Here is a 25,960-nt window from a genome sequence, read left to right as displayed (position 1 = left end):
ATACTGGGAGAATGAATAGAAAACAGACTGGAGAAATCCAAGGGAAGTGAATAAAAGGTACATCTGTAAATGGGAAAAATACAGTTTTGCTTAATCCAGCCTTCCCTTCAGGCAACAGAAAGAGAAGACAGGGAAATGCAGTCAGCTTTGCCTCACACTGGAGCATACTGGACAAGTTTCACACTGACAATGAGATAGATGGGCTGCCAACAAATTTTAATACTAGCTTGGTCCAATGTTGAAGCCACTAGGATGCAAACAGAAGAGGCTCCATGGGATTAGCTCACATTTCTGCCTGTGCTTAAATTCCACAAGGGTCACTGCCATAGCACCCAAGGGTTGCTCTTTTTATTAGCTTCCATGCACCTTGAAGCCACGTACATTTTCTTGAACTGTTTAACCAAACCTCAGCTCTATTATGCAGGCATGGGCAGCACCTCCAGTACTGCTCAACAGCCAGCTAAACTCTTCTTGTGTGCTACCAACTTCCACATCTCAGCAGAAGTAGGTCAGTTCTGAAGATACATTTTTGGAAAAAAAAATATTATAAAAAAAGTATTTATTTAATGTAAGCATTTTTTTTTGCGTATTTTAAGAGCATTACTAAGAACACACAAAGTATTGTAGCCTATCAAGACATGAAATACCACTCAAACAGGTATATAAGCTTAAATTAAGAATTACTGCTTAGTGTTTTCCCTTATTACTCTGCACTTGTGTAAAGAAATACTTCATGAAGCACATTGTGATATACAAGACATGGAATCCTGACTTATTTTTAGTTATTTATGAATTTTCCAAACAAGTCGTTTTTCATAGGGGAAAAAAGAAATATTATTATTTGTTGAAATCATATGTGGGAATACACAGGATTGTGTGATAGGCTCAAAGTAACCCCGAGCCTTGATTTCTTGATTGCTGGTCTGTCATTGTGGGCCAATTCATGACTTCCCCCCCACTCCATGGAACACAGACCCAGTAAGAGTGCCTTTGTGATTAAGCATCATGCAACTGAAGGAGAGACAGGTCATCTTTTATCCCAGCCCTGAAGGTGATTGCCACATGCTCACAGTACTCACCTGCAATAAAGTACCAAAACTTAACTCCTTTGTGACTAAAATAGGACTCAAGAGCTTCAGACATTCTAGCTGAATATTATGACCATAGGATAAAGAGCTCTGCCAAAACAGCTTTCTATTCATCTTTTCTACAGATGTGTCCCTTTACGTAAATAAATGTTAACTGGAAGAGTGCCTTACAGCCTGTATTCTCAGTCAATGCTGTGACTACTGCAAGGGAGTAAGTATCTGTCCTCCAAAAAGAACTATAATATAAGGACACATCCTTACAGATAGGAACTGAAGAAACGAACTCAAAGAACAGTGAGCCTGAGAGCCAAAACATTCAAAGCAGCCAAGGACACTGTGACTGAAGAGCCTGGCATGAATCAAGGGAGGGCTCGCTGGAGGCACTGCCAACACAACTGAACACACTAACCACTCTACTCCTGAGCTGCCACCTACATGGGCTTCCCTCTAGAAACTACAGCGCACCTTGAGAATCCTCCTCAGAGCCCTAAGCAATTTAGACCACCTTGGTGGGACAAAAATAAAACACGCCAATTCACATCTTCTAGCCAGACTTTGATTAGAACTGCATCTGGATTCGTGCATGGCAGCCACCTCCCTTTCCCAGTGCAAGAGCTGGCCTCAGTCCAGGTTTGGAGAGCTCACAGTCCCTCTGTCCTGTGCACATGAAAGGCAGGACACGGAATGGGAGTGAATGCTGCTACATTATATAAGTACCTCCTGCTGGATGTTCCTCAAAGGCATTTACCTTCCCACTAGCAAAATCCCATTCGAATTGTCCAGCAGTTCAGTTCACATCTTTGAAGACTGTGTCTTAGAGACCAGAACAGGTCATAATTGCTCTGGTACATTAATTGAGACTAGTGCTGCTACTGCTACTAATTCAAGCATTTCTATGCACTCCCATTTTAAAATGTTTGCATTTCTTAAAGCCAAAGAAGGTTAAATAAGAATCAAGAAAACAATATTTGGAAACAGATGGATAAAATTAATAGCCGTGTTAACGCCGAATTTAAAGAAAACACTTTCTACAAAAAAAGACTACTATGCTCTAAAACATTTCTGCAGTACAATTTGCTGCAGGGATGGGACGAAAATATTTACCTACAAGCACTGAAATTTTTAAATTTGTGCAAGTGAACCAACACATTAAAATACAAAATTTATAAATGCCACAGTTACACAGCAAATTAATAGTCAATTAATTGATCACTGGTTGAATCTGGCGCAACTAGTGAGCTTTGCAACAGCTATTCAAACTCCTTTACTGTAACACTTTTTCAGAAGTTTTAGAGTTTGATTTTTGTTTCACTTCAGGAGTAACATGCAATAACGCTGGTTTTGGACTCCGAAGAACTAAAATATTAAATTCGTCCCTTCCCTCGCATGACACACAGAAATAAACAGAAACAAATTCAGAATATAAAAGCAGTAAAGCAGTACCTGACCAGAAAGGAGTGGAGGAAGGGGGAACAAAGCTGTAGTCTGGAGGAGTTACAAAAGAAAACCCACAGAACAAAGAGGGGGCTTAGAGAAAGAAAGAGAAAAAGAGACAAGCAAAAGAACATTGAAATATTGGCACAAGATTTAAATAATAGCTTTTTAACTATATAATTCATTGATAATAAGGAAACTAAGGTTCCCTACTAAGGATGTCTGGAAGGAAATTGACTATAATAACTAGAAAATTTGGATCTATGATTTAATTTTTAACAATTGCATTTTTCAAAGAATAAGGTAGAAAGAAGACACTCATTCAGGGTTTCAGAGAAGCAAATTAAAACTGCAGACTCTTGCAAATATAACTTTTTTCTTTTTAATTTTTTGTGCCCCACTTCGTAAGAGTACAAAAGCAGACACTCATGCATATAAAAGAATTCCTCTCGAGCCCAAAAAGAGTAGAGTCACATGCCCTTAAGTAAGTAGGAATATAGTCAATGCAACAGTTGAAATGGGGTCTAAATAATATGCATGTGGAAAAAAAAATAAGCCTTTTGCCCTGATAACAATTAAGATCAATAGCAATTCCTCAATGGTACTGTCTAAGGACCAAACAGGGTTTCTCATTTTTGCAGTTCTCCCATACTTGGGTGAAAAACCTCAAGCAAACGAAACAGGCCTGAGTTTGAACCAGGCAGAGCCAGCAAACCATCCCTACTGTAACAGCTTCCACGGGTGAACGTTAGAGATGTATTTGCACTACTGCCAACAAACCCAGGATGACCTGTCACCACATTTTTAAATGCAGAACTAGTTGAAATGGAGTTAAATGGCCACAAGTGGAACTATATTTTGTTGCCCTGTTCTCTCATTTTGTCATTCCTTTGAAGAAGCAATGCAGATCCGTATCATCGTATAACATGCAAAACCTAAATAAGTTGGGATATTTGCTCCCAGCTGTGCACTTGGAAAGTCTGTCCTCAACTGGATAAAGAGTCTAGCCTTTAAATAACACCCAATATTTAAAATATATTTTCATGTACATAATCTACGGGTTAGTACCTGAAAGCAATAAATACAAAAGAAACATACCTCAGGGCCTCTTGCACACTAAAAAACTGCCTTCTGATCATTTACAGTAACAAACCTTTCTCTGCCTCTAAAACTAAATGGATTATCTGAGAACGCATGAGGTTATCTGAGGAACATCTTTATACTGGACCCAGTAACCCCAGGTGACAACTCTGTGTGGAAATGCATTATGCAAACCAAAAAGACACCTTTGCTCAAGCAGTGCATCCATTCTTCAGGATAACTGCCTTATTGCTACAGTAGCGTGATGACACTGAGCAAAACTATCACATTACTACATGCTAGATACTACACGGGGGGGGTAGCTGGTCCTTTCCTGCCCATACACATCTTCATTTTTCAGACCTTCTCTCTGTGATATAACTGACAGTTTGATTTTCTGCAAAATTCTAGTCCACTAAACCTGTGTGGGCAAGGAACTCCTATAAGACTTCTACAGATAGCCAGCCTTTTCCTAGATGTCACTGGTAAAAGTTTTGGTGTTGGCCTCCGTGTATGGTCTAAGGTGACATTTGTTTTATTTTACTTTTTCAACAGATGTCACATTTACACATTTAATGCACATAGAATGATGTAATTAATGTACCTCCTTCCTAGTCTACAGTTGATAAAAAACAGTCATTCAACATTTGGCATGATAATTTAGGTACATTTAAAACTAAGTTTCACAAAGATGCAGATTTCTCAGTTGTGCTCTGCATCAGCAGATTAGAATAAAATGCCAAGAACTCTTTTAGCAGAAGGAATGTCAACTGTTCTTTTCCATGTTTGCCTTCGTTTCATTAAAAGGTCAATCACTCCTCAAACCTAATGCAAGAATTAACATTTCTGTGTAGAAAAAAAAAAAAAATGATCATAGTACACCTAGAAAAGCCTGGAACTGAAAAATTAAAAGTCATCTTAATTAACTTGAATTTCTATATTGAGAAAAGGAAATGTCTAACAGCATTTACAACCACATTAGAAGTGTGCATTAAGTATCAGAATAGAGTGGATGACTTATCTAAGACCAGAAGAACTTCTAATTAAAATGGGAAGCAGAATTAGCTGTTTCCACAAAATGAAAACTTTTTTTTTTTTCTAAGAACAAAGATTCTAAAAAAGATTCTAAAAGGAAAAGCAAATTCCTTGAAAATATATGATGTTACAAAGTTATTCGTTAGGATTCATATCAGAAATTACAAATAAACTGAAATGCCACTTGATTCTTTCCTTCAGTGAGCAAGTGAAAACTTGACAATTACCAAAAATGAATTCAATCCTTTCTCACATTGTTCTGTGATTCTGTGGAAAGCGAAGTTAATTTGTTATGGCCATTCAGCTTCAGGACAGCTCAAAGACTTTATCTGCAGAAAATGATACAACTCCTCCAAAGCCTACAGTACTTTATCTGATATTTTTCAGAAATACTTTCCCACTTATTCTGTCAATTATACATGCTAAAGACCAGCTGCTTTGAATAAGCTGATGCCTTTTCAAAACATGTCCTCATTAAAACATCCAGATACACTGTCTCGTGAGTAGTGTAGTCCAAAACCCACTTGAATTCAGCTTCAAGCCAAGGAAGTCCATGGCATTCATTAGCTTCAACTTCATGCTTGTTAAAATGTGTTAAGTATAATATTGAGTAATTACCCATCCGAAAAATGTGGAAGTGCCCCTCTCACTTTCAACAGCTAGGGGTTTTTTTGCATTGCAATTAGATGGGAAGAGGTCAAAGAAAACATCCATGTGGAGGTTGACACTCAGGGCCAAAACAAAGTGAACCCTAATGTCCAACTGCTGCCCTATGACTTGTTTCCTTCCTTAAACAAAACTGCATCCCGAAGTTTATCAACACCTTTTCAACTTCAGTCCTGCAGGGTTCACACAGCCTCAATACATGGTTATTTTAATATCAGCTTCGTAAAAACTAACAGGATGGTTGTAAAACTGAGCAACATGACTCACAGATGGGCTGCTAATCAGGGAAATTTTGCTTTAAGAAAAGTTTACAGGGACATGCTGACACTTAAAAGAAAACTGTCAAATCCATTAATTGAAGTGTCATCCAGAGTAAATCTAGGTAGGCTAGAGAACCGTGGACATCTATTAGGTTTTACACACATCTGAGGTTTTTGGTCAGTTTGGCTTAAGAGAAAACCTGCCTTTCCTCAGCAGTACGCTTTGCAATATTAAATGGCTGAAATTTACTGTAGCAGAGATGCACTTTTTCATCCCCTTGACTAAAATGAGAGCATCCCACGTTCATTTCCATTGAATCCTGTGAAGCATGAAACAATTGAGCTCATGCTCCTACAGAGTAGTAAGTTGGTGGACAATATAGATATACGCTAACTGGTCTAAGAAAGGGAAAAAAAAACTGTTTTTGCTCACATTCAGTAACAACCAACCAAATGCAAACAAAACCAAACAAGGCTTATTGTCTCAACAATTTAAGCCTCAATGCTATGAGCCAGCAATGGATGAAGAAAGCACAGGCGATGGCAAGAGGAAGAGAAAAGCAAACAGAGATCACAAGGTAAAGGGAGAAAAAAATGGGACAGAAATCCACCAAGAACAGATATATACTGAGACACAGCACAGCAGGGAGAAAACAGACAGAACTCCTAGGAAGCAGTGAAAGAAAACAGAAACAAAAGGAATAAAGAGGAATTAGGATACAGAGACAGAGTAAATGAAATGCACAGAGACACAATGGTTTCTTACAATTACCTATCCTAAATTATCTTCACTTTAATTAGGGGAGGAAGAAAATCTCTGAAGCTACAGAAATGTTATAGAACAGAGAGAAGCAAGCAAGTAAACAAAAGCTTACAAACGCAGCAGATGAAAATAATTCCACCAGCTTCATCATCACTAAGACTAGACTGGACTCTATGGTCTTTCACAAGAGTCTTCGTATTGTTAAAATCACCATCAATTCTTATTTCCCTGGTATTATGTAGTACGGTACAAAGCTACAGCCACTGTCTGCAGAACTGCAATATTTGCTCTTCGACAGAAATGTTATATATTTTCCAGAGGTGGGCCATGTGGTAATTTTTATCATTAACACTGAACTTGCATGTATTCTAGGAATCAAGCCAGCTTCCACTTAAGATGTAATGTGTTAGAAAAAAGGATACCATGTGCATTGTAAATCTCTTAAATTTACTTCTAAATTTCAAAACTTTTTAATTGCTATTTACGTTGTACAGTAGTTCATTTACTTTTAGAAGCACACAGGCCTGTAAACAAACATCTAAGGTTAAAGGGAAAGCACAGAAGTAATTATGATACGGTAAATCTAATAGGGGTGGGTTTATCTACAAAATTTGTGGTGTTATTGAGATCCTAGTTCATACAGCTGCACTACAAGACTGATTTATTTAAATCCTTTTGTAAGGATTAGAAATTGTCACAGATACTTATTAACACTTCAGCAAATATCTGAAAAAAATAGGCAGGATGTGATTTATTCTCTCACCAGAATTCCTAATAGATTTTTGAATATCAAGGAGATTTAATGTTTGGCAGCAAGACAAACTTGCTAGACATGTTTATAAACCTCTTGACAGATCTGAATCTGCTTAGCTTAAAAAAATCCTAACTAAAGGCATTACCATATTAATTGGTTATATGTCAAAAATGGAAAATGAAGATATTTAAGGGTACCTTTCCCTTGTAATATTTATGACAGAAAGTAGTACTTAAATTTAAAATACTTACAGTTGCCACCTGTTCTGCTACTCCTTTGACCCGATGAGTTTTCAGGTTCTTTATATGGAAACTGCAGAGTAGTATCCAGACTTCGAAAGCCTTCTTTGAGAGAGTGGTGCTTATAGTACTCTACAAGTTCCTTCCAGAAAGGAAAAACAACATCATTGGAAACTGAAATCACATCCTTTTCAAGATTCTGGTGCACAGTCAATGTCAGTTTTATAAAATAAGTTTACTTGTATATACAACATCCCACAGAGCACATATATTAAAAAATCAAGTATCCTAAATGTTGGTTCATTTTATACTTCAACTCATTCAATACCGTGTCATTTAATCCTTACCCTGGAGTAAGGAACACATTTATACAGTGAACACTTATTTTTCACTAAAATGATACATATATGCTTTTTTTTTTTTAATAGAACTTTATAGTCGAGTCAACACTTACTGCTCCTTTGAGCCATGCTGAGCATGTATTTGCTACTCTGCAGTCAGGCTGAAGGCAATGTTCGTTAAGTATATAATGGCAATTGTCTGTTTTCCCAAATTTATTTTGCAATATGTGGTACTCATCCACAAATGAATTTATAAGCACAAAGACCCCAAACAGGCATGTAAGGCTTGCCTATAAGGCAACAACTTGATGTGCAGATACATGGCCCATATGAAAGTTTCAAGGCTCTGTCATTATTATTTTTCTCTCATAGTGCACATTGCATTAAAAAAAATAATAAAAAAACACAGCATTTCACATTTTCCTTGGGCCCAATCCAAAAACTTCCACATTTCTTCATATACACATTGAATTGGATCACATAGTTTATGTAACCAAGGAGATAAATTACTTAAGTTTCTATTCTAAAGAAGGCAGCACACATCAAAATACTGACAACTCATGTTCTTTCTTTGCAACCTTCAACCCCTGTCACTGGCTTAGATTTGAATCAGTTCTAATAATGACAATATCATACAGTTTGTACTAGGAGCCTGGAATAAGATTAGAAGTACCAGACAATTATAAGCAAACATATTTAATTTGATTAATGTTACTTCAACTGTGAGATTTCACTCTTCAGAAATGCAATCTCAAAGCAGTGTATTTACTGCAAACCCTTCACTCCTACCACTAACTCCCTCAATCATTCCATTCTTACGTTTAGATTTCTAAAATCAAGAGTTGACCAAGCCAAACTTGGGTCAAAATAAGGAAATTGTACTGTATTCAATCAACTCCTTATAGTTCAAAAAAAAAAAAAACCAACTAAATAAATAACCCACATCAGTTCAGCAATATATTAATTGCAGCAAACAAAATTACTCCCAAATGATTTAGTCCAAGATTAGTGCCTAAATCATATGTTTGTGATAACAGACTGAGGCTTATCTTCTGAACTGAACTCTGGAACATTTTGCTTCCCATGCTGTGAGCTGTTGTATATCTCTGGAAATGCTTCTAAAACAGTCTAAAGCTAAGTAAAATCTACACCTGCTTTAAACAGTTCATAATCAGACTGCCAGACACTACAAGTAAGCAGGAAGGCCAGGAGAATAAGAACTGTTTGCGCTTTGTTACTTTGACATTAGCATAGCAGGCAAGCCACAATGTCAGCAACCAAATTTTCTTTCACTTAACACCAGGTACGAAAGACATTGAAATTACCAAGGCAACGAAGAGGGTGATTTGTAAGAAGCAGCACTTACATTAAGGTTTCCAGATAAATGGAAAAACAGTTAGTATGAAACTTATTTTATTACCTTTTTTGCACCACAAGTTTGAAAATTATGTGGACTGGGAAAGATAGCAAGAATATCAACTAGACAGATTCTATTAATTGGCAAAGTACATAAAATAATTTAAAATTGAGAATAAATTCGGGTCTTGATGATTCAGTTGCTTTTAAAACCTTTCCTTTTAACACTAGCAACAGTCAAGAAACAACTGGTGTCTTACACACTCATTACACAAATTAAAGTAGCAAACTTGCAAACAGGTAAGTAGCCACAGCCCCTACCTTTGTGGACAAGCTTCTAAGAAGTTTGTCACACCCCTGTAATCCACACACCAGCCTCTAAGCTGACTTTTCACTGTATGTCCTTAGGTGTGCTTTACACTCTCGGCATATTTTAATTACTCCCATGAAAGTTTTTCAAATGTACTATGAAAACTACAAGCAAGAGCTGTTCTGCTTCATTTTTTCCAAAGCAATACTGAATTCTGTCACTGCAAATCCATGGCTTCCATGGCTTTCCATGGTTTCCATGCCTGCTGGCTTGTGTCTCTTCCACTCCCAATTCTACTCAAACTGCTTTTGTTCCTCTCTATTTCCAGCCATGATTACTTTTTCCTCTTGCATCTATCCAGGACAAAGCAGATGGTTCCACAGCATACACAAACAGTACTTACACTATCACTTGTCAATTCAACTCTCAAGGGCATCCTTTATAATATCCTAAAACTGAGTTATGAAATTACTTTTTCCTAATTGAATGTTAGTAAGGCTGAACAGGTAGCAATGAGGCCTTAAGGCCTCCAGTGTAAACACTACAAGTTTACTTTGTCCTCTCAGATCTCTGATGGAATGCACGTTCTTCTTTTGCCTTTTTACCAGGGGGTTGCGTACTGTACTTATTTCTGATCCTTCAGTTCTATTTTGAAATTTCCATCACTGCATAAAACAGCGTCGTCAGAAGTAGTTATCCAGGAGGACAACTCCAGCTCACATGCTTTGTCAAGATCTTAGTGTGGTCGTATGTTTTCATCAGTTTCCAGGCAATTATTTATAGTGTTCGTAGACAAAGTAGCTACCTCCTTCATGCATTTGAGAAATGCCACCACTTCTTTGTTGTAACCAGTGGTAGGCCCCTAGCATCCACAGCCCTAACACTAAACACTTCCTGGATTTTAAGTGCCAAATGATATCAGATTGTGGAAACAGGTTGGTGCATTTTTCATCAGGAATTTTATATTCTTTTCATTCTAATGGGCACTTATTTGAATCGGGGTCACGCAAAACATAGATTTGCCCTCTTTTTTTTAAACCACTTGTAGACTGTTCTTGTTTTACAGAGTGTCAGTGATTCAAACAAAATAATTTCTAAGACCTCCTAGTTTTAAAGCTTGTCTCCCTGCTCTTAGGTTGCACTGTCTTTCATTTTACTTTACTGCTTTAGAGAATTTGGATATACATGCAGGAAGGCTGCAGTATAAGTGCAAACTAACTGATTGGACTAAACATAATATAGTGAATAAGCTTACAGTGAATAAGCAGCCACACATTGCTGGAATTTAGACTAGTTGGTACTGACCCCAGATGACTATTCCAAAATGGATTTCTAAGCTATCAGCGGTTTAGACAGCCTCATTCTCCAGATATCCAGCTTCTTTACTCTCTCTCTGGTGTACCATGACCAGGAAGATTAGCTCTCAAGAGTTTTTCTGGGCTCTCTGACACAGCTCCAACTTCTGTCCTTCTCCCTCTGAACTCACACATCAGTAGGCATCGTTCTGCTCCTCAGGACACATGGGGGGTGGGGGCAAGGAACCTTCACCTAACTACTTCTGAGGATCATTGTTATATAAACATACTGAAAAATATCAAATTCTGCTTTCAATATTTATCATAATGCTATAGTGTGCTGATGTATGGGATTCAAATTCCTCCTCTCATCCATACACCACTGCAAGGTACACAAGCCAGCCCTAAATACATAACATTAAGCACTTGTCACCATCACTTAAAGTTTAAAACATAAACATCTAAAAAAATCCTATTTGCAGGACATGATTCAAATCTCTCACTCTCACAACCTTCTGCAATTCTACAGACCAAAGCAGCAGACACTTTAACATCAAGTTACAGAGAAATCACACCTTGTTAAAAACCTAATCAATGCTTACCATTAAATTTTTAAATTTTCTATTTTCTGCAATGTGGAAAAAGCCATCTCTTGTTAAAATCTTGATGTGTTTCACTTCGTTATTGTACCTGTGGGCAATGAATAACTTATGAATATAAATGTGTTTTTAATCAGAGGCAATCAATAGTTACCTGAGGGCCTGTCCCAGTAACACTATACAAATAAATTCTTGGGACAAAATGTATATCCGTGCCAAAACAAAGTTGACATCTAATTAACCAAATATATTTATTAAAGTACAGCTGAAGAGGTAATCTATATTCAGAAAAGAAGTTGCAACTAATTGTTCTAATCTGGAATTCCCACATTTTGCTTGCTTTTAAATTCATGCTGATAATCAATATGGAAGCAAACAAGACCTTCGTGATAACTTCTGTCCATAGAATTTTATGAACATGTTTTTCTGAAATGCAGAGTTTTAACAAATTCCTACTGAAGACAATTGCTTAAAAGAAGCAGATCTTACCACACTTCAAACACTAGCTTAGTTTTACCCAACATATTATACCATCATTTTTGTATACCTGTTTGCTATACTAACATTATAAAACTACTACTTCTTACTTTAAGTCCATGCATTTGTCAGCAAACTCAGTTTTCCTAAATTGACTCTTAAAGATAGTGTATGGTCATATAAATTGAAAAACTTTATTTCTTTCCTTATCAATTTCAAATATTGAGTTATTTAAACACAAATGAAAACAGAAAAACTTTCTGTAGACCTTATCCCACTTACTTAATACTAATCGCATATTCTCCCGACTCTTTGGTTCTGTGCCGCACCAGGTAAGTGCTGTTTACTCTGTTAATAAGTTCACTCTCTGCTTGTAATCTTTCCATTGCTCCTGCAAACCTGCAACACAGAAAAGTAAAATTGTCTGAGTCCTCCTGAAGGTGCGAAGATAGCTACCAAACATGCAGTGCAGAGTCACGATATTCTGCACGAGATGGTGATCTACAAACACATCAATTGGGATTGAATGCTAATTCCAGGACTTCCAATGAAGTGCAAAGAAGCTATGCAATGGGGGTGGGGAAATCCTTAGTTAGAAAAAGTCTTTTTCTTTGAGGAGGGGGAGTGACAGAGCAGTGTGGTGGAGTTCAGCTGTCCAGCAGGGTAAAATCACCACAGAAGGGAAGACAAATAAGTCACCGATTCTGCAGTCTGACTACATAAGTAGATTTGTGCCCTTGCTCCACGCCTTGCCAGTTTGGGAGGGACTTCATAAGAGGCTGTCTGTAGACACTGCAAAACTAGAGGCTAAGCTGGTAACTGAAGAGGGGGAAGATGACCTACCTTACAGGAAAACAATGCTGATTTTACCATTTTAGAAAATAATCTAAAAGCAGTCAATGTCAGAGACCACTGCTCTGAAAAATTTCCTGCTAATATATCAGTATCAGTTAAAAAAGATCTTGAAGTTATTTTATCAAACACACCAGGAAGAATGCATTTTGAAGTTTATCACACAATACAGGACTTTTGCAGCCTGAAGTAATTTTTCAGCTAAGTTTTACAAAATCTTAGAAAACCAAGACTGATCACAGTGATGCCCAATTAGAAACACAGCAAGTGTTAGAATTGAATTACAAATACAAAATTTGAGATGTTAAACATTCTATTTGGCTTGTTGTGAAAAATCAATGTTTTCATCTGATTCTGATTTCACTTTAGGCAAGCTAGAGGAACTCAGAATTCATCTCTAAATGATCAACTATAAAACCAGTCAAAGAACACAAGTGATGATTAATCTGTTCTCTCAGAATCAGCATGTACATGTATCTATTCTGGCAGCGGGCTGAATTCCAGTAAAGAGATCATTCACAACACTACACATACCCCAGACCAGCAGTAATTGTAGATCTGATACAGTGTCCTCTTACACTGCTTAGACATGCATGTTTGTTTTTAAAGAAAAGCAGAATTATTCACAAGACCAAATGTATTTAACGTTAATCCTTCTCTTTAGTTCCTTAGCATGTAAGATGTACTTGCATGCTTCATATTAAAACCATCTCTTACAATTCCATTTCAGTCCTCTGGGACTAAGGCTACAAACTTGTAAACAAAATATCAAAATCATTAAGCACATTATTACATCAGAAACACTTTTAGGCAATGCATGGTGCTGCTTTCGTAAATTAATTTGTAATAAGCAATTATCTTTCTATGACCACTTTTGTCAAAGAGATGCTTCTTATAAGATTAGACAATGACTCACCACAGCTGTGACGAATAGTCTACCGGTTTAGGAACCTAAGACAGAGGAAATACAAGAGAATGGAGATCAAGATGTTTTTTTTCTATTCAGCACATAAATTAAACAGTATTGATCTAATACTTTATTCACATAAAACAAGAGAACAGAAATGGACAATCTAATTAGTCTGGAATTCTATTTTCATTTTAAGAAACTTAAAAATTAAATATTCTGTACTCCTCTGGAATACCACAGAATATTTTAACTTTTTTTTTTTTTTTTTTTTTTTTTTACTGTTTTTATGTTCATTTGTTAACAGAACTGTCATACTTTTTCTTTTGACAAAGCCTATATTAAAATTAGTACTTACAATAGCCTCATGGTACGTTGTCGAAAAATACTTTAAAATTTGCAACAAATATACATTAACATATACAGATTTCACTCCGTGTTTCCAAGATTACGTGAGCCCTAGAAAGACTGTCTACTAGGAAACATAGTACATAATCTCAGAGAGGTAACACTAATACATGGAGTGTATTCTATGACTTCATTCATACCTTTGTACTTTGTTTTACTCTTGCACTATGGAATTAAATTTTTAAAATGAAGTGAACTATAATCAGTTTGTAAAATGGATGTTATATACATATATAAGAATGTTTAGATAATTTTAATACATGCAAAAAGCACAATATAGCAGTCCTCACAAAACTCAGCATTTTATCTTATCTTGACCATCTCCCTACTGTTGTCTGATACATCAGCATTATCCTTCTCTAAAATAATTTGTGAGAAACTTGCAAGGTGCTGAAAAATTTATTTTAGTGGAAGCTTAGCACACATTTTGCAGACGTATAACCTACTGTCATGTATTCTGAAATAAGTAGTTGTGCTTTTTTTCCCCCCAGTAAAACCAACGAACGTTCTATTATTTTCTGGAACCTAAGAAGGTAAAAATTACAGTATCATTCTTCTTACAATTTTTAATGATATACAGACTGTATTCATCAGAGACTTCCAAATACAGATTAACTCAGGAAGACAGTACTATACAGGCCCAATAATATAAAATACTTGAAGTTTAAATTAATTATAACTCCCACTAGCTTGTATGCTGAATAACATGTAGCTATATACAGATGACCTTGGGTATCAACCAAGTCTTTCCCATGAGGTCACTAGACCTGACCTTAAAGTGAAAAAAAAACAAACCCTACATACCACTGCATGTTTAAGCACTATTCTGCAGTTACAGCAGCAACTGTCCAAAGGCAGCAAGCAAACGAAGATATAACCACTTACTCGAATGCCTCTCCATCCAAGATGTCTATCATAAAATTGTCAATTACACAGGACAGTCCCAAATGTACATTTTATTTAAATAAGAAGACAGGTACTAATATGGAACAGATTGAAGTTCTTTGCGATAAAAAAGCATGGCCACATGCTCAAGTTTGCACAGCAGTACATCTATCCAGGTGTTAAAACAGTTCCTACATTAGTCTAGTTCTTGGGAGAAAAGGGGAACAAGAGACAAAAATACTTTACTCCCTACCAGCACAGGCAAAGGGCCCTCAACCAGCAGTGCTGTAGTGCTGGTGGTATGCAAACCCCTCGGACATGTGAGGGCCTAACACAGCTAGGTCCTACCACTGCCAGCAGCAATGGCACTAGGTATTGCCACAACTACTGATGGGGTTACTAAAGCACTTCTGCCTCTAATGGCGAGACTTCAGTAAAAAAGTAACACCCTACAAACATCCTGAGAAAGAATTTCCATGAGAAATGTTTTAATGAAGCAATCAAATGGGGGTATTTCAAAGCCAAGGGGGCATTTACAGACTCTTTACATGTTGCAAGATATCTCAAATAATAAATTTCATCTACAGAAAAAATGCACTACAAATGATTTGCATTATCCCCCGTAAGATGAATTAACACATTATCAACAGCAGCAGAAAAAAATAGTTTAAAAACAAACACCCTTCATGTGTCAAGTATCCCTGGTATGTTGGAAAGAACATACAAATTTGAAGATGGTTTTAAGGCCATGCTTCAGAGCAGTTAAACCACAGATGATTAGTCCTTTTCATTTATTTTCAATAGACCAAGATATACAACAACCCTTGTTCACTGTCAAGAAATAGACTAAAATCAAATATTATTCCTGAAGCTCTTGGCTCACATTGTGCTATATGTACACAATGCCTCAAGAGAAATGAGGAAACTGTAGGAAAGCTAGGAAGGACCAGACATTACTCTTTTAGTGTAGAAAATATCTAATGACATATACTATTTACGGCAAACAGGAAGAAATTGTTTATAGGTACATCTGTGAAAAGTCTGGAATATAGATATTCTGGAGCTCAGCAGTTTTTCATTCAATATTCATTCCTAAAGTATTTTGAAATATGTATTTTATGCTGTTTCTGGGCATTTTTATATCAGCTGGTTGTAAAGACTGTTAGACTTAATAATAATAGTAAAAGTTATAGCATGTTAAAAAACCTGATCGATGCTTCAGTATCTTTAACTGCGTCATTTGTCATAACAACATGTTTATATTTCATCCTTCCAGGTTAACAGTGGTGAAGCATCAATTTTTCTTTTTGGTCTGATCACGACATCGGTTGGTAACATTTCATGAATAATATTTATTCACTCTGTAAAATTGTATTATTTTCAATACTCCTTTTAATAGTTTATTTCTCAACTTCGCAGCAAGTTTTATCACTGGAACACAACCTTCACAACACCCCCAAACAGCATTTTTCATACGTCTGGATATCCCACTTCCTCTGCTTTGAAGTATAGTGCTGGTTCCTGAAATGTTGCTGCAGTTGCTGTCAGCAATGCTAAGGTATGACTGACTGTGTGGCTTCAGGAACCCAAAGCCAATCCACAGCATGTATTGCCTGTGTCCAGCAGCACTTGTGATGACACCAGGGCACAAGAAATCCACAATTTTATAATAAGCAAGGTATCTGGAGAAGGAAGCTAAGCTCGTAACATTTTCATCATCATCACAGAGCTGTTCTGTCACTCAGTCTAGCATACCTTGTGCTTACAGAAATTCTGTGCCATCCTTCAAACAAAACTCTCAAAATATACAGTCGAGATGTCTCAAGATATAACAACGTGTTTATTCTTTAGGATCATGTATTTGTTTGAGAAACTACAGGATAATGTAAGCCTTAAAGGCATATCAAAATGTAGTCAGTAACAGCTGGTTCCATCTACTTATAAATGATTAAGTGGCATCTTGACTGCTGTAATGAAAGTAATTCCATTAATAAGTCAAACTGTTGTGAATCAAGTTAAAAAGTTAAAGCTGTCACAGCAAAGTGAGGAATATAATTTGTCACTGTTGTTATGGGTTTACATGAACTATCTCAATAAAAGGACAAACAGTGATCTGATGCACATCATCACAGAGGACAGAACGAAGGACCAAGCACGCAGCCTTTTAATGCAGTCATCATATCTGTACACAAAAATCATGAGCACACATTGTTAATTTATTTTTTTTATCTTGCATTTTTCTTAAGAAAATCATTGAGTTAAATAAAGGCAGGTAAGAATGTGCAGAGATGAGATTTATCACATACTCTGAATTCAAAGTTTTATTTTAGTTCCATGTGTTTTTAAGCTCACTACTCAGTGTAATCTCTCTCTCTAACCCAAAGTGACTGGGTAATAGATTAGAACCATAGCATTCTCACGTTGCTGTGGGGGAAGGAAGAAAGTATACTTGCACATAAAATGTTCTATATTCTGGAAACTCTTTAGACAATTCAATTTATTAATAATCCCAAAAGTTAAACCTACCTCTGAAACATGTTTTCTTAACATGTGCAACTTAAATCCAGTAAATTAAAGTACCACAATGCTATATTTTAAGCAATATAGAACGCCACAAAAACACAAAGGAACTAGAAATAATAGGATTTTGGTAAGGTAAGACTAATAAAGTGCTGGTATGAACTAGGAAAATTTCCTATAAATTGACAAACGGAAATGAACAACTGTACTTACACATGGGCTAGGCTTTACTGCATCACTTGGGAAGAAGCCAAGCTCTCCCGTTGTTAGATTTCTGCCCTAGAAAAAAAAAATCCCATTTTTGAGACATTATGATGGTTAATAATAATTAATACATGCACAGCAGTTTAGGACCGTAAGAGTTTACCAAAGAGAGCCCTCAGAATAAAAATGCTACTCTAATAAAGAGTTACTCAATGGTATTTTTTAAAAAATATGCAATTAAGTAGTAATTATAGATGACATAGATGAGAGTTCTGGGAAATAAAACACAAGGTGTACCCCAAGCCTATGTTGTAATTCCCAGTCCTGTTAATGTCTGCAGTATCTGAAGTCTTCACTAAAGGTGATTCCAATTATCTCCTTTCAAATCACTTCCACCTGAGCTGGCCTCACTCTAGCAAGAGCTGCCACACTACAACACCACAGAACCCCCAGCCAGCACCACCATGCAGTAACGGTTGCAGCACCCAGGAAATCATGCCAACTCCAATAGGAACTTAGAGCTAATAATTAATCACCAAATTCTACAGTTAAGATTTTCCCTAAATTATACAAATCACTGGAAATTGTGTGGGCACAAGAACACCAACAGAAGTCAGGATTTACTGTCTGTGCCATAGTCACAGAAACATTGCTGATGTGGGCACGCAGCTGGGAGACGAGCTGCAGCAGTGTGTTCAATTCACCAAGGCCTGAACTGAGCCCTTGGGGTACCCCTTGGGTTCCATCGAAGTTGCAGGACCACCAGTTTCCTCTGGGCTTCTCAGTGCCGAATGTGACCTGATCATTACAGAGCCATGCCCATGCAGCTCTAAATTCACCACCAAGCCTTCCTGAAGAGCTTTCTCAGCCAGTCAGAACAGAAAAGAAAAAAAAAAAAAAAAAAAAAAAAAAGGAAAAAAGGAAACCACACCTTTCTAGTGCTAGCAAACATTCAGCTCTGACCATGCCAACCAGATCACTCAGAGCAGCATAGAACACATGGCTAAAGTTTCCAAACAGGTATCTAAAATGAAGGCATCAAAAGTTGCATTTTGGCAAATAAATGTTGTCATTTAACAGATTTTAGAGAGCACATAAATGCTTAAGCTCCATTAAGTTTAATATGCTGATGTAACATACTATCAGCACTTTGCAATAAGAGCAAGTATTTTGTTAGCAATGTAATCTTGAAAGCAACATTTATTATTTTGACCACATACCTGCACCACAAAGTGTCAGGGGAAAAATGCTTCAGAAACACTTTCCTTCTGTCTGCCTGAATTTGCATCCTTATACTGTATTTACCCCCCGGTGTGAATACCTCTGAATTACAGGTTTGACTTACATACCTCCGACAGTCTCCCATCCTAATGATCCCTATTTACCATACTAATCTCATCTGAACAGTGACATCAAAGTCAACACAGCCAGCCACTAGAAAAAATTTATTAATGAGAAAAGGCATTCTAAGCAGCACAATTAAACAATAAGTTTGTATGTGCCCACACACATTAATATATGTTAAATATATGAATCATTTATATAAGGTGAAAGAAGCTGAAATAGATGACGTCTTGCAATGTATGTCCACATCTAGAAAACAGCCAAAGATCAAAATCTGATGAGCTCAGGGACAGAGATCTCCACTATGTTCTGACAGTGCAAGAAGGGACATCTTTTCAGATGTTCAATAGTGTTTGCAACACCATGGACATGATCGAAGTGCCACATCCTTCAAATCAGAAATACAGTCTGGATACTTTCTCCTCCAGATTTTTTTTTTTTTTTTTGTCCACCCACAAGTCTAGAATGAAAGCTCATTTTAGCTTGCAGGCACTTAAATGCTTCAATCTGCACCACACTGCAACAAGAACATGGCTGTTTCGTGCCCTCAGGTAGAAGGTTGGGGGGGAACAGAAAAGCCACATTGCAGCCACTAAATGAACTGCAGCACATAAAGACCCAACCACGAGACAGTTAAGATGCAGAGCCAGCATTATACTACCTGGTTTAGCTGCTGTTAGGAGCACACAGTGCCATGAATCACAGCTTAAAAAATCCAGCAAAGCTGCAAAAATCATGAGATCAGCTGTGCTCCACACATTAAATCATTATCACCACAATGCAGATGTTACAATATAGACACACTCAGAATAAAGGAACTGAGCTGTAATCCATAGGCTGGAGTACATTTTAACACGTATGTACACTTTCATTAAGTATCCTGCAGGTAGCAAGTCAACCACACTTGCAGCAGAAAATGAATCATGTGAAGATTCACTTGACACACCTAAGAGAACATTCATTGAAATGAAAAGTGGCAAGAAACTATCATCAGTGGACAAACTAACTTGAAAGGTAGAGCATTAAGGAATACTCCCACTTGTCAGAAGATGCTGTGGGACATTTTGTGTCTAAATGTGTCATTTTGTTGGGCAGGGAGAGGCTGTAAGTGTAGCATGCATTCCATGGACCTATACCAAACCCAAAGTGAAAGCAGCAGTCATCATGTGGACAGACTCTCTCCTCATACAAAACATCACTACCACCACTGGGACACCAATTCCCCAAGTACTACAACTGGTACAAAACTCTGCCTTTACATTTTGAACAGTACCACAAATGTAATAAATGCTGAGAGAACCCCAAGAAAGGCTTTGCCTTCTGAGGAAAAGCTTTACATTGGGTAACTTCAGATGTCTTTGCTAGTTAAACAAAACCAACCCCTAAAACAGAACAGGCTTTGATTTATCACACATTGCTCAAGGAAAGTGCTCACTAGAAAATGTTCTGCAGATAATGAACTGATATAAGTCATTTGGTAATGTTCTTCGGATAGTAGGTTAATTTATTTACCTTCAGAAATCCTAGCTAAACTCATCAAGGCTTGGTGTCATTCAGACAAGAAACTGACTTGTCAGATGATGGTTTTAAAATTTAAGATCTATCCATCAACTGCTCATGATTAACAGCATCATGCCACCATGCTTCACTTCTACTAATCACTTCTTTCTAGTTTACGTTTCCTGCTTGCTAATTGCTTACTGTTTGATGAGTAAGCATTTCATTTCCTTTGAACACTCACTGTAAAGACTTAGGGTCATCATAAAAGCAAAAGCAACTGACTGGACAGAACTGTTTTTAATATATATATATTTTTATTTACTATTACACTGTACTTCAGGTTTAATATATATGTGCATGTGGGTACATGTATTCATATATATTTATATATATAAGGGCCAATGAAGCCCTTCAGTCCATTTCTTCCAATGACACTCTCAGCATGACTAGAGGCTGCCTCGCTGCTCTTGTGCCTGTGTTAATGGCAGAGGCATTCCCAAGTCAAATGACACTTCTGCTATTTGCAGACTCCTCCCTGCTATTTAGCTATGCAACGTGCAGCAACTTCAGTGGGCTTGCACACTTACACATTCCAGGACACCTAAAAAATTATTAATTATTGTGTCCTTAGCCCCCCTTTTTTTTTTTTTTTTTGGTTACTGCAAAGAATCTGGTGAAGAAAGACATGAGTTGGATGGAAAAATCACAAACTGAAAGAAAAGAGCCCAGTTTTCTCTTTCAGACAGCACTTCTACAGTGCTGCCTCCCCAGCATTTCAGAAGACATTGGGTACCTGTGAGTTCAATACCAGTTCATTTGTGTGTATCATAAGCATCATGGCTACAGGTAAGCATGTTGTAAGAACCACAACGAACGAATGCTGTCTGTATGCAGCAGAGTATCAGAGCACATTTACTGTCAACTCTACTTTACACTGGAAGACTAAAATTAGGAAAATTCAATACAGTACACCTGCTTATACCCTACAAGTTGCATGACAGGAGAGAAACAAGCCTCTCTTGTGGAAGTCCTTGCTGCTGCAGTACTTGTGCATGACTTACACATGCATGAACTTATCCCACAGCCAGAGAGGGAAATGCTGTGCGGGACAGATTACATGATATACATGCAACAAACAGAAAAATGTGTTCAGTAAGAAATACAAACTACCATTAATATGAGAAAGCGACTTTTCAAAGAGACCCTTCAAGATAAGGGTTTTAAACTGCCTACCAAACAAGGGGCATTGTAACATACACTGAAAATCTTTACCCAATATACAGCTATGATACCACAATGTGAAATTATTAACATCATCTCCTATTAATGAACTGCTACAGCCTACAAAGCTGCACAGTAAAATCACTCACTTTTCCAATATAGTCTAGCAATATACAGATTCTATATATATATTAGGAACTCAAAAATTATTGGTATTTTAAATGAAAGTAATTAAAAATCTATCCCTTTAAAAACATTTTTGAACCAGCATCAGCACTACATGGAAAACACGAAACCAGGATAAAAGCAGTTTTCAGACCTAATTCAGGGTAGCCCTCTGTTGAATTCCTTTCATTTAAATTCAAGGCAAAGCAGCACAATTCTAGAGGATGCTTAAAAACATCCATCCAAGTTCGGCTCATTTATGAGAAATTCCCTGAACAGACAAAAATTGCAAATAAAGGAAAAACCAGACACACAGCACATCTACTCAGGAGCTCAGGGAAGACTTAGGAACAATTTAAGAGAAGTTTTCTGATGTATAAATTAAGGCCCTTATATTCTATCATCGTTTCATCTGAGCAAAGAAGTGCTTCAAGCTCTTCCTCTTTCCCTCCTACTTAGCTCCCACCTCAGACTGAAGAAGCTGAAGTCTATGTTCTCTCTCAACTTCCAGTCCTTACTTCCCTTGTTTGTTTGTTTTGCTCTTCCCCCCCCAAAAAAATATACACAAATGCAACATTTTAACATGTATAAGTAGGAACCATATTCCAGATCTGCTCCTTTCCCAGCAAAACCAAGTTTTGTTCTGCATGCTCTCTGGGCAGAACAGTTGCTGTTAGCTAGCTCTGAGCTGCTCCGTCTCAAAGCATGCCCTTTCAGGATCAGAAAGCTTACCTCCTTCTACCTGCTACACATTGAGCCTTTAAAATACTTTATCGAAGCCAACACCCATCGTGTTTTGGGGTACATCACCTGACTATCTGAAAAGCCTTAAAATGAATATTGTCAGTTTAGCTTGAGAAAACTACTTTGAGCAAAGACATCAGATTCATATTTCACTCTTTTAGCAGCAATCACACAGTAACTCCTAGTTTTCTGCAAATATCTTCCCAAATGAGAATTATGCTCCATATTTATATGGAAAAGATAAAGAGCTCATGCTAGTTCCTCTCCACATTCTGACTTTTTTCACACAGTAGCATCATTTTCCATTGTCCCAGCGGGCTGTCATTACATTGCAACATAGAAAAATTAATTCTCTCTCAAACACAATTTCCAGTTTTATATCATAAGTGTATTTACAACATACTTAATGTCTTCTGGATGTTTACAGCAGGACTACTAACTACTGAAGCATTAGGAAGGACATCTGTATTAGCAATTACTTGATATGGGTTTAATTTGCATTAAAGAAAAGCTGGTTTTGAGAATGGCAAGAATCAGCTCAGGAATTACCTGTACTCTTTTGGCATACTTCAGAACGACGACTGCCTGAGGATGGTGGGTAATTACAGTGGAAACCAGCAAAGCTAGAATTACGTTATATCTTATGGCAGGCATCGGGGCATCCCTAAAAGCCTGCCCTCAGGTTAAGCAGCTACCAGTTTACTCAGAGCAAACTCTGGAGAGGAGAGAAATGCTCATGTCCACAATAAAAACAAGACTACGTCAAAAGGTACACTATTGCAGCTGAAGCACCTAGTAGTGCTCTGGTTAAGGGTCTGAAATTTCCGTTTAAAATGTCAAAATTTCTCTCCACCCACCCACTCTCGATCTCCCCCACCCCTTTTTTATTTTTAATTTCATTCTGTAAGTGAGGATAAACAAGCAACACCTAGGCAAAGAGCATGGCTCTTCCAGTTCTGCACCTTGACAGGAAAGAAAAGCAGTCATGCAAAATGGGATACAAGAGGATCAGCACAGGACCATCCTTTTTCTACACAAGTGTTTACTGAGAACAGTAAGATTACTTGTGATAGCAGCAATCCCCTTGCACCTTCTCTTCAAAGAAAGCTCAGGTTTGAATGATACTAGTGGGGAGGCAGAAAGCAAATGCACAGAATACAGAAATATACCCCCCAACCATCTTATTGTCTCTTTGATCGGTCAGATGGTCTCTGAGAAGGCCATCACAGAAAAAAATCCTGCTTCTGTTTTCCAGGCTGTGCAACAGGAAGATTCATGTTTGTGTATGGCCTTGACTGACTGCAGAATTACCACAGTAACTGCTATACAGTCATTCATGCAAACATTAACTTCACAGAATTTTGATATCTGTCAAAACACATTTGATAGTATTGCTTTCCAGCTGCAGTTTAAGGTAAGTATTGCTTAATAACTTGGGGTGTTTGATATACTGTAAAGAATGAAAAAATTAAACCACAAATACTTCTCTATTACAAGAATTTGAATTTCTAAAATGAGCAATGGTGCGCTTAAAAATCCATTCCTATATTACTGTTTTGCAGGTCAGCTACAAGTTATTCTAAAACACCCCTTGAATAAAATTTAGATTTGCATAAAAATATGTTTTGAAGTTTTCTTAACATGCATTTTAAAATACAGATGTTGTCACAAGTCTTATGAAAACCTTTATTGAGCAGCCTGTGACGAGACCACTTGTTAAGGAAAAGATTTCCTGAGTGATTCTACTGAACAGGAGAATTTTTACTAAGATTCAAACCTGTTACTAAGGCTTCTGAGGAAAAAGCCTCGCCCACTTCCCAGTTTCTGCTAGCTGAACACAATTTGATTCTAGCTAAATTATTTAACATGATAGGTACAAATAACATAGACGATAATTCCAGTAGATTGAGTTGATGTATGGATGGATATGGACATAACAATAGAAATGGTCCCACAAGATCACAATAATTTTGGTTGTATGAAATGTATTAGTCTGATAATCTACTTGGTCAATTGATCCCAAATCAAGAGCATGCTTAAGAACTTCTCTGAATCAGAATTGAAGAACAAAGCCCTAAATATAAATCCATATAGGCAGAAATCTGACTACCAACATTTGACAAAATTTATTTTTCACAATGTGAAATATCAACGGTCTACTACATAGCAATTTTTTTTTTCTTTTACTATTGTTTACCTATCATTTAATAGATAAGGTAATTCTATTGGTTATGACCTCCCCAGGTTAAAAGTTATTCGGAATCACCCAGAAGTATAGGAACAGAGTTCACTGGTTCTGTCCTGAGTAGTTTGGAGAAGATCATCCTCACTGAAGCCAGGAAAAAACAATTGTGTCTTAATTCATGTTACAGACCAAGCTGTTACAACTACATTTATTAATTTAATATAGCCATAAAGAAAAAATAAAATCAAACAAAAAAAATCAAACATCTACAACAATTGAAGACAGCCGATGCTTCCCTGTTATTGTTCTATTAATACCCTGAATGTTCTTCTACTTTGCTCTATTTTCAATCCAATAATCTATAATCCAATAACATCAGTAGTATGCAGGATTCCAGTATAAAAAAAAAAAAAAAAAAAGAAAATGAGACATTTTCGTACATCTATCTTTAAAGTAAGTAAACCTTCCAGCATTTTTAATTCTCCTTTATAGTGCTCAACTAAAAATAAATTTAATTAACAGTAGTGATATGTATTATGTGATACTCAATTTCTATCAGGGTAACTGATGTTGCCGTCAATAGATTATACTTGTCCTCTGTACATAAAAACTACCCTCGAATGACTTGAGAGGTAATCAGGATGCTTAGGTGTGGTTCTGTTTTGCAGAGCAATTTCTCTCCCCTATAAATCTACTACCTGTAACTGAGTTTTGCCAATACAAATTCGAGTTCTGCCATGCCAGAGAAGCAATGAGTGAAAATACATAGGACTTTGCCATTTATGTGTCAAACACTCTCCTTATCTCCAATAATTTCAATAGAAGGATTGCTACCTATGTCCTGGTCTTGCAGATTTACTCACTACAAGTTTTACTCTAAGCTGCAACATTCAAGCTTTACACAATATAGGTACTGTTGGTACTTCAAAAGTAAGAACAGCTGTATTAGATATTTATTTTGGTTAAAACAAATCAGATTTTCCTTGTTCAAGAAAAAAAGGAAGTTACAAAAGCAAAATATCAACACATTTGTTATCTGGGATTAATGACTATTTGGTAAACCATACAGTACCTGCCAAAATAAGCTATGTGCATCGCCAGTAATAAGTTCAATAGTGTCCCCGATCTGGATATGCAACGGTGGACCATCTTGTGGCGCTGGTTGTGGTATTCCATTGTAGTTTCGAATTACTTGCATTTTTGGTAAACCTGAAACAAAAACAAGCAAACAAAAAACAAATATATTTTAGTTAGCAACAATTTATGAAGTACGAAGATCATAAAAGCATCCAAAAGATAATAGGTATCTGACTATGGCACAAAGGCAG

The 25,960-nt window shown here is 36.9% G+C and overlaps 1 protein-coding gene across 1 annotated transcript in view; it reads right to left on the bottom strand.

The window, feature by feature from the left end:
* Positions 1-25,960, bottom strand: part of VAV3 (vav guanine nucleotide exchange factor 3) — a gene marked incomplete at its 5' end in the record, with an annotated part of 160,739 nt that overhangs the window by 4,981 nt on the left and 129,798 nt on the right. Inside the window, 6 exons of the mRNA XM_084290678.1 lie at positions 7,332-7,461; positions 11,224-11,311; positions 11,980-12,096; positions 13,466-13,500; positions 17,483-17,548; positions 25,705-25,841. Of these exons, the coding sequence (XP_084146804.1) occupies positions 7,332-7,461; positions 11,224-11,311; positions 11,980-12,096; positions 13,466-13,500; positions 17,483-17,548; positions 25,705-25,841 (573 nt within the window). The remainder of the gene's footprint in view (positions 1-7,331; positions 7,462-11,223; positions 11,312-11,979; positions 12,097-13,465; positions 13,501-17,482; positions 17,549-25,704; positions 25,842-25,960) is intronic.

The sequence above is a fragment of the Netta rufina genome (genome assembly GCF_964035555.1).
Source record: "Netta rufina genome assembly, chromosome: 8".
Classification (NCBI taxonomy): Eukaryota; Metazoa; Chordata; class Aves; order Anseriformes; family Anatidae; genus Netta; species Netta rufina.
The sequence above is the reverse complement of the archived record's forward strand: the minus strand, read 5'-3'. Positions and strand labels throughout refer to the sequence as shown.